The sequence below is a fragment of the Tursiops truncatus genome, chromosome 5 (assembly GCF_011762595.2).
Source record: "Tursiops truncatus isolate mTurTru1 chromosome 5, mTurTru1.mat.Y, whole genome shotgun sequence".
Taxonomy (NCBI): Eukaryota; Metazoa; Chordata; class Mammalia; order Artiodactyla; family Delphinidae; genus Tursiops; species Tursiops truncatus.
The window spans coordinates 61,083,826-61,099,013 of NC_047038.1; the positions used below are offsets into that span (position 1 = coordinate 61,083,826).

The 15,188-nt window shown below is 35.9% G+C and overlaps 1 protein-coding gene across 1 annotated transcript in view; it reads left to right on the forward strand.

The window, feature by feature from the left end:
- Positions 1–15,188, forward strand: part of DTHD1 (death domain containing 1) — a 70,383-nt gene that overhangs the window by 30,297 nt on the left and 24,898 nt on the right. The window contains 1 exon segment of the mRNA XM_033856403.1: positions 5,010–5,254. Coding sequence (XP_033712294.1) covers positions 5,010–5,254 — 245 coding nt within the window.

Genomic DNA, 15,188 nt, shown 5'->3' on the forward strand with positions numbered 1-15,188 from the left:
TGGAGCTTCACTGGATTTTCTCCATCTAAGAGGAGCAAGACCCTCAGTAAAGAATTGATACCTGATCCTTCCATCAGGGCCTGTGGTAGCCTCTGTGAATCTCAGATACAAACTGCCAGAGGTTGTCTGCCTGGAGGTCCTCCCCTCAATCCATCCCCACCGTCTTCTCTAGTCATCTCCTACTGTATTTTCCTATGTCACTTATAATGATCACGTGTGGAGAAGCTTTTTCTATCTTTCCTGATTACCTCTGTTCTTATTTCACTTATTCAGATCCTTATGTAATTCTCTTAGTGGACATGGTCGTAGATATAATCTTCTATTTATTTTTTAATTGTTTGATCAATGTCAGTGTCTCTGACTACAGTGCCATGAAAGGAGGGCCTGTTTTATTGGTGGGCCTGCTTTATTTTAGGGAGGTGCCTAAAAGCTAGAAGAAGTATTTGTTTGAAGAATGAAGACAAAAGCTTTGGAACAACCTTAACATTATAGTATTATGTGATTAAAAGTATTTAAAACTTTAATTAATAAATTTAGATGACTGCCCTCTGAGAAATATCAAAATCTCTATATTCCTTATATAGAATACAGATGGTTCTTTTGACTGAGGACCTTGGGACATAGAGATAATTTCCACTTCTAAGAGAAAATAAGATAGGTGTTCCTTTGGTTTTTATATTGGCCTTTGGCATTCTTCTGGACACAGCTAGAATCTTCTTTCTCTCTCTAGGTTAGAGCTGTTGATTCAGCACTTAAGCTTTCTATTGCATCACATCTAAGCCCCCAGTGCTCAGAAAATTCATAAAGTGCTAGGAAACGGGCAGACAGAATTTTATATAATGACACCTTAGCACCACTCATAACATCGAGTAATGCCCCAAAGAGGTCTGTGTGTGTCCAAGTTGCCCCAAATGCCCTTTGGCCCAGAGATATAGTTTTCCCAGACACACGTGTTAGAATGTTAGAATGACCTTCCTTTTACTCATTTAACAAAGATTCCCTGTCCTTATGTACATTATATTTTACTGGAGAGACACAGAGAAGAAGCAAATAAATAATAAAATGTACAGCTTAATGAGGTGGAAAATTCCTTACAGAAGAATAAAGGAAAGGGAATAGAAAGTCTCAGAGAGAGTGGCAGATTTGCAATTTTAAATAGACTCGTCAGAGAAAGTGCCATTTCAGCAGAGACTTGAAGATGAGAGAGCAAGCCATAATCCTATCCCAGGAGAATTTGTCCCAGGCAGGGCAAGGAGGCTGGGATGGCTGGATGAGAGGGAGGGAGAGGAGAGTTGGAGGAGATGAGGTAGGTACTGGTCATGCCTTGAAGGCCATTTCAAGGACTTTGCCTTTTATTCTAAATGAAGTGGGAAGCCAAGAAGGGTTTTCAACAGGGCCATCACATGATCTGGGTCAGATTATATCTGTGTTGAGATTAGATGGTATAAGGCAAGTGTAGCAGCAGGGAGACAGGTTAATGAGCCATTGCAATGAATCAAGCAAGGGTTGATGGAGGCTTAGAGGCAAAGGTATTAGAAATTGTTTCTGGTATTTTCGCCATAAGCATCTTTGCCATAGACATCTTTGCCGCAAGTATTTTTACTGCATAACTAATTAGCCATAAGGCAATTTTGCCATAAAAGGTATAATGGCAAAAAATAAAAGGGGGACATTTAAAAGCACATAATGAAACATGAAAAATGAATAACAAAATTATAAAGACTTTACTGCGACACAAAATATTTAAATACAGTTAAAATGTGTGTAGATTCATGACAATGCTGCACAGATAACTGATTTTATTTTGCGGGTTGTACCTAAGCACTTGTCTTCCAAGTCTTTTGTTCATAGTATTTTATACATTTTTTTAAACTTGTTTATTCATCTTTCTGTTTGGCATCGCACTTTTTCTTATTCACTAAAACTTCATCCTTCACTGAGAGAGGTATCAGTTTCCATATACCAGGATGCATATTTGTAACTGAGCTTTGTGTCGCATTGCAAAACCTTCTACACTGTTTGTCCTTTGCATATTGTCACATGTCTCTTGACAGATGTTCCAAAGTTCTATGGAAAATGTGAGTTCAACTCTGGGCCTGCCAGGCTCTCAGTCTCAGCCTCTTTCTCCCCCAGTGTAGTGTGTTTCGAAATAAGAAACCAATTCGTGGGGTAAAACATCGTCATCTGTCATGATTTTTTTGTTGTATATGTCAAACCAAACTGTTAACCAGTTATTTTATCTTTTACAGCAAAATTGCCTTATGGCCAGATAGTTATATGGCAAAAATGTGGTGGAAGAAAGGTTTGTGGCAAAGATGTCTACAGCAAAGATGCTTATGGTGAAAGTACCTAGAACTGGTGGAGATGTGTTAGGACACAGAAATATCCTGAGCCAGTGGTTCTCATGAGAGTATTCTGGTTCTCTGTGTTGGTAGCATGTCATTTCTTCATGTGACTTTTCTAAGCAAAAGCATATAGGTCTATGTTTGTACTTCCTATGTCTTCAATGAAAAATATTCCAATATGCATTATTGAGAAGAAAATACATTGCTATAAAAAATATCTAGTAACTCACAAAATATAAATAAGTTATTTAGTTCTTTAAATGACAAATATTTATTGTATAGCTCCTACCCTACTATCCCTGCTAGGAACTATGTACATAATACATTGACGAGAAAGAGGTTTTCAAAATGTCAACTAATGATTGCTTTCGTAATTTTGGTATTTAATGAGTGACTTTTGGTTTTACTTCTCTAAATATGCCAGAGTGGGAGAAAAAAATAAAATAATGCAATTTCTTTGTGCTATTTGTTCTTTTTTTGGTTCTGCTTTTTTCTGTGACAAAGGGTCTTCAAAATATAGTGTCACATCTTAGCAACAATGAAACTCCAACTTAAGTCTACATAATACTTTCTTTGATAACACTAAGATCATGCTATTTATTACTAGTAAATCCTCAATAATTTCATCCTTATTTCATATATAAATGTGATTCTTAGAGATTTACATTACAAATCTTTATTTTTTTAAATTAACTGGCAATTCGAGGTAGATAAGTTCTAGAAATAGGTAGAACCAATGTGACTACGCCTCATCCTCCAATCTTCATATACTTATATACATTATCCTTTATGAGTAATTGTATACCTGGCAGGGAGTATCATTCAAGGGGTGGAAGGAGAAATTTACTAAATTATATTCTGTTGGGACATAAGTAGCAACATTTTTCTTGGTAGTACTCTAGTGGCATAGAAGTAGAAGTTTGCTAAGTATTCCCACAGTGATCTAGAAACTCTAATTCACTATTTACTAGATGCTATTTCAATGACTCCAAATAATTTATCTTTTTTTTCTTTTTCCCTTTCTTTCTTACCAGAATGAAACTTTTAAAGCAAACCCTGGATAGTCATGCCTGTCCTAGGATGTCCTAGGAATCTGTTTTGTTCAAGGAGCCAGGTTGCCCCTAAAATGTAGACTTAAGCAAAGGGACATACTCCTATACCTTCCATAACCTGGAGTTATTCTAATTCTAGATTTAATTGTGCTTTAGAAATTCACCAAAATGACCTCTAGCAGTCAAAACAAGGAGAAAAGTATTAGTGTCGTTTACATCTCTCACAGAATGCAAGAGGGAAAGCTTCCCATAAGAGAAAGAGAGAGAAAGAGAAAGCTCTGGGCAGTCAACTTTCAGGCCTCTGAGAGCAGCAGAAAGTTGCAACTTAGATATAAAAGCTTCATATTGACAGTCTTTTAAAAAATTTAAGTGGGTTGGTTTTTGTCATACAAATTCAAAACAATGTGAGAATCCGTCTTCGTTCTTCTCATTTGCTGTCATTGCTATTATTTACTGAGCCTTTATTATGTGCCAGGCCCTGTGCCAATCATTCTATCCATACTCCCTCATTTCATTCCCAGAACAATCCTAGGACGTTAGTTTTATTTCTCGTTTTAAAGGTAAGGAAGTTAAGGCTCCAAGAAGTTCAGAGATGTGCAAGAACTGGATAAATATTACGGCGTAGGTAAATATTAGAGGCTGAACATGGATCTAGATCTTTATGTCAGAAACATATTATAACTGCTACGTTACAGCTTACTTTTAAATTTTGCTAAGGGTAATGTACACTTGCCTTACGAATACCGCAGTGTCTGTTTTACTGTTGCAATGAGAAGGTGAAATATCCTGACTGTCATGGTAAAACCCCCAAGAGTGAAATGTTATGTTCACTAAAGCTCCATTATTTTCAGTGGACAGTTGAGAAGACTTTTACATATGCTTGTTTGGGGAGAATTCACCAGGTTTTAATAGAAATTTTAGTAGCTATTAAATCTAGAAACTATTCCATTTGGAAGTTCTAGAACAGCACTGTATTTCTGCATGGTGAAAATGTTTTATATGTGTACTCTCCCATATGGTAGCTACTAGACAGACGTGGCTATTGAACATTCGAAATGTGGCTAGAGCACCTAAGGAATTGAATTTTTGATCTTAATTAGTTTTAACTTTAATTTTAAAAGCCACATTTTGCTAGTGGCTACCGTATAGGAGAGCACAGTTCTAGAATGTCTGTTGTGAGGTCGTGATAGCGTGCAACGTGATATGAATAGTTAAGTGAAAGGAAAAATATCATTCTTAAAAAGTGAAAATAATTTTCTAAGTAGAGAAAGAGATGAGTATTTCCAATGGCTTCTTGTTGTAGCAAAATGGAATAGAAAAAGAAAATCAGATCAATGATGACTCCCACAAATGCATAAAAAAAGAAAAAGAAAATCAAAGATTATTAGACCTAGAAGCAGCCAGAGAGCACCTGGTCCAAGTATAGATGAGAATCATTTTAGTAATTTATACAGTCTCAGCTTAGTGCTGGTTTATTAGGTTATGTTTTGACAAGAGGTATTGACACAAAAAAGACAAATTTTTTAAAATGAATGATTATTTGGATTTTTAAAAAATAAGTAAAAAAAGTGGTATATATTAATAGTAACAAATGCATTTTACTTCTATTTAGGCAATGGGAAGGATTATGGAAAAGACTACAAGCTTATTTTTCATTTACAAAGGAAACCTAGACTGGAACTCCAAATCAAAGAGGTGGATGAATTGGGAAACTATAGCTGCCCTCATTATAAGGGTACCATTGTAGTTTATAAAGTACCTAAAGAAAAGATAGTCCACAACTTGGATCAATCTCTTATACTTAACGAAAACAATTATCAGTTGCCAATTTGCAAATTACCATTGAAATTGCCAAAGGTGAATCATTTTACTTCCCTAATTACTGTATTTTGTTAATTCTCTATAATTCTCTACCAAATTCAATACTGAATAAATACGGATACTTATGGTTGAAAGGAAAGATAGGAATAATGTTGATAAAGAAGGATAAGCTACAAGAGTGATAGAATGCATGTCAGGATTTCTACTTTCTTCCATATCAACTTTGTAATAGGAACAATTCAAATTGGTCTGGTCCTGACAGTATATTGTTAATGACTATTGAAAAAATGTCATTCATTTTCTGTAACTGATTCTGAGTAACTAAAAAAAATCATTTATAAAAACATAGAATACCGTTCAGAACACAACAATTTTTGAAAAATCATGTGGTGACAAGGAAAATGACATAAAAATATTTTCAGTGAGACTTACCAAATCCTGCACGTTTGTTTTAAGAGTTAATTACTCTTTCATTTCTGATTTTGTTTATTTGAGTTCTTTTTTTTTTCTTTTTGGTTAGTCTAGTTAAAGTTTTGTTAATTTTGTTTATCTTTTCAAAGAACCAACTGTTAGTTTCATTGATCATTTATACTGTCTTTTCAGACTCTATTTCATTTATTTCCATTCTAATCTTTATTATTTCCTTCCTCGATTAAATTTGGACTTTTTTGTTCTTCTTTTTCTAGTTCTTTCAGGTGTAAAGTTAGCTTATTTGCAATTTTTCTTGTTTCTTGAAGTAAGCCTGTATCGTCATGAACTTTCCTCTTAGAACTGCTTTAGCATAGATGTTGGTATGTCCTGTTTCTGTTTTCATTTGTCTATGTAGTTTTTGATTTTGTCTTCAAATTCCTAATGACTCATTGGTTATTCAGTAGCATGTTGATTAATCTCCACATTTTTGTGAATTTCTCAGTTTCTTCTATTAGTTGATTACTAGTTTCATGTCACTGTTGTTTGGAGAAGATGCTTGACAGGATTACAATCTCCTTGAGTTTATGGAGACTTATTTTGTGACCTAACATGTGACCTATTTGGAGAATGGTCCACATGCACTTGAGAAAAATGTGTATTCTGCTGCTTTTAGATGGAATGTTCTTTCTCTATATATGTATCTATTAGGTTCATTTGGTTTAATGTGTTGTTTAAAGTTGATGTTTGCTTATTAATTTTCTGTATGGATGATCTATCTTTGAAATAAGTGGAATATTAAAGTCCCTTATTATTACTGTATTGTTGTCAATTTCTCCCTTTAGGTCAGTTAATATTTGCTTTATTTATTTTGGTGCTCCTATACTGTCTGCATATATATTTATAAATGTTACATCTAGAGGAGAAATTACAACTGATACCACAAAAATAAAAAAAGATAATAAGAAACTACTACAAACAATTATATACCAACAAATTAGGCAACCTACAAGAAATGGATAAATTCCTAGAAACAAAAAAATCTTCTAAGATTCAGTCATGAAGAAATAGAAAATCTGAATAGACTGATTTCTTGTTAGGAGATTGAAACAATGATCAAAAACTTCCCAGCAAACAAAAGTCCAGGACCAGACAGCTTCATGGATGAATTCTAACAAACATTCAAAAGAATATTTACTATCTATCCTCTCAAACTCTTCCAAAATATTGAAAAGGAGGGAATGCTTCCAAAATTTTTTTATGAAGCCAATATTACCCTGATACCAAAACCAAACAAGGATGCCACAAAAAAGAGAAAATTACAGACCAATATCCTTGATGAATGTAGATGCAAAAATCCTCAACAAGATGTTAGCAAAGTGAATCCAACAATACATGAAAAGAATCATACACCGGGATCAAGTGGGATTTATCCCAAGGATGCAAGGATAGTTCAACATCTGCAAATCAATCAATGTGTTATACCACATTAACAAAATAAAGGATGAGTCATATGATCATCTCAATAGAAGCAGAAAAAAATTTTGACAAAATTCAACATCCATTTATAATAAAAATTATCAACAAAGCAGGTATAGAGAAAAGTTACCTCAACATAATAAATGCCATACATGACAAACCTACAGCAAACATCATACTCAATGGTGAAAAGCTGAAAGCATTTACACTAAGATCAGGAACATGACAAGTATGCCCACTCTTGACACCCTTATTTAACTTAGTACTAAAGGTCCTATCTACAGTAGTTAGACAAGAAACATAAGTAAAAGGAATCCAAATTTTAAAATTGTCACTATTTGCAGATGGTATAATAATATATATAGAAAACCCTAAAGACACTACCAAAAGCTGTGGGAACTAATTCATCAATTCAGTAAAGTTGCAGGATACAAAATCAATATATAAATAAACCTGTGGCACTTCTATACACTAATAATGAACTATCAGAAAGAGAATTTAAGAAAACAATGCCATTTACAATTGTATAAAGAAAAGCCAGTAATAAATTTAACCAAGGAGGTGAAAGGCCTATACACTAAAAATTGTAAGACATTGATAAAAGAATTTGGAGAAGATACAAATAAATGGAAAAATACCCTGTGCTCATGGATTGGAAGAATTAATATAGTCAAAATGTTCATACTAACTAAAGCAATCTACAGGTTTAATGCAATCCCTATCAAAATTCCAAAGGCATTTTTCACAGACCTGGAACAAATAATTTTAAAATTTGTGTGGAAACACAAAAGATCCCAAATAGCCAAAGCAATCTTGAGAATGAAAACAAAGCTGGAGGGATCAAGCACTGTGATTCAAACTATATTACAAGGCTATAGTAATCAAAACAGTATGGCATTGGTATAAGGACAGACACACAGATCAATAGAACAGAACTGAGAAGCCAGAAATAAACCCATACATATAGACAATTAAATTATGACATTGGAGCCAAGAACATACTACAAAGAAAGGATAGTCTCCTCCATAAATCATGTTGGGAAAACTGGACATACACATGCAAAAGACCGAAACTAGACCAGTATCTTACACAATGCATAACAATTAACTCACAATGGATTAAAGACTTGTGTGTAAGACCAAGAAAATCCTAGAGGAAAACATAGGCATAACCTCCTTGACATTGGTCTTAGCAATGTCTTTGTAGATCTGACTCCAAAGGCACAGGACACAAAAATGAAAATAAACAAATTCAACACCTCAAACTAAAATGCTTCTTCATAGTGAATGAAATCATCATCCAAATAAAAGTTGAACCTACTGAATGAGAAAAAATATTTACAAATCATATATCTGAGAAGGGGTTAATATCCAAAATATATAAAGAATGCATATAATACCACAACAAATACAGAAGCAACTCAATTAGACAGTGGGCAGAGAAACCAGATAGACACTTTTCCAAAAAAGACATACAGGTGGTTGATAGGCATATGAAAAGATATTCAACATCACTAGTTATTAGGGAAATGAGAATCAGCACCAAAATGAGATATCATCTCAAACCTCTTGTATAGAATAGCTATTATCAAAAAGATAAGAAATAGCAAGTATTGGAGAGGATGTGGAGAAAAGGGAACCCTATACACTTTGGGGTTGGTGGGAATGTAAATTGGTGGGAAGGTAAATTGATCCAGCCACTATTAAAAACAGTATGAAGATTCTTCAAAAATTAAAACTACAACTACCATATGATTCAGCTCTTCCCCTTCTGGGTATTTATCCAAAGAATATAAAAATAATAATTTGAAAAGATATATGCACCCTATCTTCATTGCGGTATTATTTACAATAGCCAAGCTATGGAAACAACCTAAGTGTCCATTGATGGATGAATGGATAAGGAAGATATGGTATGTATACACAATGGCATACTATGCAGCAATAGAAAGAATTAAATCTTGCGATGTGCAATAACATGGCTGAACTTTTATGGTACAATGCTAAGTGAAATAAGTCAGACAGAGAAAGACAAACACCATGTGGTTTCACTCATCTGTGGAATCTAAAATACAAAAAAATGATCAAACAAACCAAAACAAAAGCAAACTCATAGATACAGATAACAGATTGGTGATTACCAACCAGAGAGGAGGGGGATTTGGGGGACAAAATGGTTGAAGATGTCAGTTGTATGGTGATGATTGGTAACTAGGTTTTTGGTGTTGTTCACTTTGTAGTGTATACAGATATCAAATTGTAATGTACACCTGAATCGTATATAATGTATTGATAACATACCAATTTTACCTCAATTTTTAAAAAGAGTTAATTACTTTTTTCTAAAATTCTTATTCTTATCAGGAGTGTAGGAATGAATTCTCTCAACACGTGAAACAAAAAGTAAATAATTTTATTGTTGTATGTACTATTTCTTTCAGTGATCCAGGACTTGTACTTCTAAACTACATTCTAATGAGAAATATAACTGAAAAATTTATCACTCCAGAGGAAGAACAAACTTTTTATCATTTAAAGAAAGCCAGAAGTAGTTTTACATGGTTTTAATTGTGTTATGAATAGCAGAAACATGTTTTCTATGGGATTAGATCTTGTACTGATTTTGAATAAATTAGTAAAGTAAGTCATTAATTTGACAAATATTAATTGAACTTCTGAAATAGGAAATGTGTTATGCTAAGCATTCTGATAAATACAGAGATATATAGGATAATACATGCCCTAAAGCTATGTTGTCCTGGATGCAGCCACTATCCACATGTGTCTATGGAGCACTTGAAATATGGCTAGTCCAAATTTAGATGTACCGTAAGTGTCAAATACACATTGGATTTCAAAAAGTTAGTACAAAAAGATAGAAAATATTTCGTTATTTTGCTCATAATGATTTCATAGTAAGTTATAATATTTTGGTTATGGAGTTAAACAAAAATATATTATTAAAATTAATCTCATATGCTTTAAAAGTATTTAGATGGCTAACTAGAATAGTTGAAATTATGTGTTTCAAACTATATTTCTATAGGACATCATTGCTCAAAATTGTTTACAATCTAGCAGAGTATGCAAAACATGTATACAAAATCACCTTGTAAGATTGTGAATAATTAGACTAATGGTATAAACAGTGTACAAATAGTTATTCAGAGGAGGGAAATTGTTTTTCTGGAAGCTAAAATCAAGAAGTTTCATGGTGGTTGTGGCATTTTATCTGAGCTTTGTAAGTTTGTAGAAATTTGGCCATTGGGAATGAAGAAAAATATATGTTAGGCTGAGGAAATGGAATGAATTTGACCGGGGATGGTAGGCAGGAATTCAGAATTCGTATAACCACCATTAAAATAATTTCTAATGTGCCAAAGATCTTTCAAATGCTTTCCATGCACTGTATCATTAAATCCTCACAAAAATCATATGAAGCATTATCACTGTTCTCATTTTATAGGAAACTGAGGCATAGAAATTTTAGGCAACTTGCCCATGGACCCATAACTAAGTAAGTGTCAGAAGTGGGATTCATACCCAGAAAATCTGCTTCACACATAGGCAACCACTGTGTGCTATTTCCTCTTTAGCAGATACCACTAGGATTCTTAGTCAAGGATACAGGATGGATTTTAGGACATTCGGGTTCTCCCAGGAAGTTGTATGACAATTTCATGTATACCATGCTTTAGTGTAGAGGTGATATTAAAATTATTTCACAAATGATAGGACATGGGTTCTCGTCATTCACATTGAAAGTAGCCATTTGAGCAAGGTCCTAGAGACATCAACCCTTTACTTGCTGGTTTTGGGGAGATCCTGGAGTTCTTGGGAGGCATGTGTAGGGTAGCATAGTCTAGTAAGCCACTGATAGTGAAAATTATATTTTAAGAATTGTATACCTAGGGCAGTGTATACCCACTATCGGTTTTTTCTCTGAGAGTTTTCACTTCCATTTAGGGCCTTTGCCCTTGCTGTTCCCTATGTTTGGGGGTCTCTTCCCTTAGATAGTCATGTAACTGGTTCTCATTAGTCAGGTCTCAGCTCAACTATCACCTCCTTATCCTTATTCCTCCATCTCCTTATTTCAAGTCACTCTTTAACTCCTGACCCTTTTAAAACTTCATAATGCTTATCATCAATTGAAACTATTAGATTTATTTATTTGTTTATTTAATTTCGACTTGACTTTCCTCCTTGAGAGAGCAAGTCCCATGAGCTAAGGACCTTGTCTACCCTATTCCAGCTCTAGCATCAGTAATTAGAACAGTGTTGGGCATATTGTAGGCACTCTAAATATTTGTGACTGGATGAATGCGGGGAGGACTATAGAGTTCATTAGATTCTAAAAGTTTAGGAACTGTTGACTTAAAGGAATACTTGAGTTCTCTCACATCAGTGGTTTAGAGCCTGGCTATTCAAACACTTAGCTGGCAGGCCAAGGAGCTGATTTGGATCAACATGAATATTTGAGAGCAGAGAAAGGATACATCAGGGGTGACCTCTTGGTAACTTGATTTAGCACTTTACTTCCTAAGATCGCTGTGTTGTTCTGATGTATGGGGTGAGCAGAGGGAAACAAGTAAGGGGGGCTGTTGGAACTCTCTGGCAGGAAGTGGTGAAAGTCTAACTGTGATGATGGTGGATGATGGAAAGGAAGACTCCTATGTGAGAGAGGACACACTTGAGGTATAAAATGTGACCCAAATTCAACTTTCAGTTTACAGTGTTTCTTCTGTGGCCTATCTGACATTGTGAGTTAATTAGCCAACTTAGCCAAGCTATATAATTAAGGGGTCTATATAGATTTTCCTCAAGGAAAGTCTGTGCTAGTGATCGTCCATATCTTTTGCATGAGCTCTTCCTCTGCTTTGATTCTAGAACAACACTCTCCACCTGCTTGCCTGAGCAGTCCCTACTGGTCATCCCATACAGCTCTGCTGAAGTGTGACTTCTCCCTGGAAGCCTTTCCCGACCTCCCCTTCAAACCAAGTTAGGTGTTCCTGGTGTGTGTTTCCGCAACATTCTACACTTTTCCTATCAGTGCAGTTATCTTATTTTATCATAATCCCTAGCTTTCCAATAGACAAGCGTTTCTCAACCTTTTTTTGTTTGTTTTTGGCTTCCTAAGGGATCTTTAGACTGTATGTCTGTTTATGCATTGTATGTATATCTATGTTTTATATGTTAAAAGTTTAAACTTTTTTGTCTTGCCCAAGAGCAAATTTTCTCTCCTTGAGAGTGATGTTACCTTGGTTGGGGATTAGTGCAATCAACCATACAAACGCATCCACTGTTGTGCTCAATTTGTGTTGTCGGTGCCAAGCATAGTACACGTTGGATAATTATTTGTAAATTATTAGATAAATGAGACAATTTTTCAAACCTTAAAATTGTCCAACCTTGAAATTTATCATCTTGGAACTATACTGGCATTTTTAAAAAACATTATATTTTAAATGTAAGCTGCCTTTCATATATTAATCTATAGCCAGTATGCCACCTGTTTTTTTTTTTTTTTTTCCTCCAAATTGGTTTGTATGGGGATTTCCGGATTCACTCTTTTGGCCCTTTCTCATGCCTAAAGTAAGTTTTCACAAGTAACATTTTGGCATTGAGAAAGAATCTGTGGCTGGAGAAATTTTTTTCCTCATTTAAAACTAACATACCTAAATGGGAATTGAAACCATGAAACATGGTTTCAATTGAAACCATGACCTCTGTTTTTATGAGAACAGACTTCTTCCATAATTAAAAAAAAAAAGCATCTCAGCTAGGCAGTATTAGAATGTGCTATTTTTCAGGAAATGGAAGTAGTCACATTATATGGAGCTTGGCATTACTGAAAAATACATTATGCGTACATTTATGGACGTGGCATAAATTAGGTGAAGGCATCTGTCAAAACTCAAAGTGTTTTCCACAGAGAAGGCAAGCAGTACATATTCATATATATGTATATAGATATAAACACACACATATGCACATACAAATAATTATAAGATGTGACCTTAATGTACTATGTCTGTTTCCCAAAGATGTGAAGATATCGCCCATTACTTCATGCTTGTGAGGATCTCTTATTTTTCAGCCTCCATATTCCATTCATTCATATATTAATTCATTCAACAAACACTTCTTGTCTTCATGGGCCAGGCATACAGTGGTGTTCCTATGTATATGGTCTCATTCTTCCCTTGCCTCGCTACAGACTACTCTCAACTCAGAAGGCAGAGTGAGCCTTTAAACACATCAGCCAACTCCTGCCTCTGCTCCAAACCCTGCAATGACTTGGTTTCAGATATCTGCATGGCTAACACCTTCATCTTCTTCACTTTGATCAAATTTCATCTTCTCTCTGAGGCCCACCTTGATTCTATTTCTTATTGCAATCAGCTGCAACACACACAGCCTGACACTCCTTATCCTCCTTAAATTGCTCTGATTTTTTTTTTTTTTTTTTTTTTTTTTTGCGGTACGCGGGCCTCTCACTGTCGTGGCCTCTCCCGTGGCGGAGCACAAGCTCCGGACGCGCAGGCTCAGCGGCCATGGCTCACGGGCCCAGCTGCTCCGCGGCATGTGGGATCTTCCCGGACCGGAGCACGAACCCGTGTCCCCTGCATCGGCAGGCGGACTCTCAACCACTGCGCCACCAGGGAAGCCCCTGCTCTGATTTTTTTCTTTCTTCAAAAGCATTTTTATCTTTGAACATGTATTTCCTCATTCATTATGTTTATCATAGGAGCACCTCCACTCCACAACCAGGACATAAGTTCCTAGAGGGCAGGGACCTTTATCTGTTTTGTTCAGCGATGAATCACAAGGACCTAGAATAATGTCTGGCATACGTTAGGTGCTCAACACATGTTTGTTGCATGAGTGAATTCATAAATAGAGCTTGCATGTTAAATACCAAAAGTTTAAAGAGGGACATAAGGCGCATCAAGAAGAAAAGTAAATTAGCATCAGCGGATAGACAGAATTCGCAGTGGACACTTACAGACGGGATGGCCAGTAAGGGCTGCACTGTGGAGGTGTCTTCTGGGCTGAGGAGTTACAGTGACAAGAGGCCTGTGTGCTCGTGCAGCCAGGAGAGCACCCAGGGAGGCAAATGGCAAGCACCCAGACTGCAATGGGCATAAGCTTCTCATCGAGGACTCGAAGGAAGACTATCATAGTGAATGCACACATGAGGAACAGAGAAAAGGGATGAGGTTTGAGAGACAAAGAGGGTCCTGGTGATAGTTCACATTTCAATATGATCTTCTGAAAACGATCACATAGTCAATACATGTGAAAATGTATGGCTGAAAAGAAGGATGATTTATCTCTAAATTTTTCCTAAGTTATGCTTCAAACTTCCTCATTTTACAGAATATTCAAGTCACTTCAGTTCACATTATGTCTATTTGTGCTTTGGCAGAAACAAGGCAAGTTTCAGAGAACTGTCAAAGATTATTTTAGGTGGCAGGAAGTGGCATGCGTGTGTGCTTTTGAAATCAAGTCACATAGGTGACTGTCTGTGCTGTTCCGTTATTTGCACCAGCTTGCGTTGTGGCTGCGTTTGAATGCTGACTCTTCCTGTCTGCTCAGAGGCTTTGCTTTGAAGGAGAGAAGGGCTCCAGGTGGCTGCTTCTGTGGACTCTGTTTGAGGCTGCAGCATCCCAGTCATACATAACCTTCACATTTACGTAAGCCAGCTGTTGACCCAAGTTTTGCTTAGCCTGAACTTCCTCTTTTTTTTTTTTTTAAAACTGAACTCCTGACATGTGATTTCTAGTAAAGAATGATACTGCTTCAACACTTACTTTCTCACCACATTAAATAACTTGCTGTGTCAAAGGGAGGAAGCATGCAGAGGCTGATGCGACATGCAGTTCTTCAGAATCACCACTTTCTTACCACTTTGGACTTTCATTGCCATATCCCTGCCCTGCCAGGGTTGACTTTCTTTTTTCTCTTTCTTTTGGCCGCACTGCGCAGCATGCAGGATCTTAGTTCCCCGACCAGGAATTAAACCCACGCCCCCTGCAGTGGAAGCATGGAGTCTTAACCTTAACCACTGGACCTCCAGGGA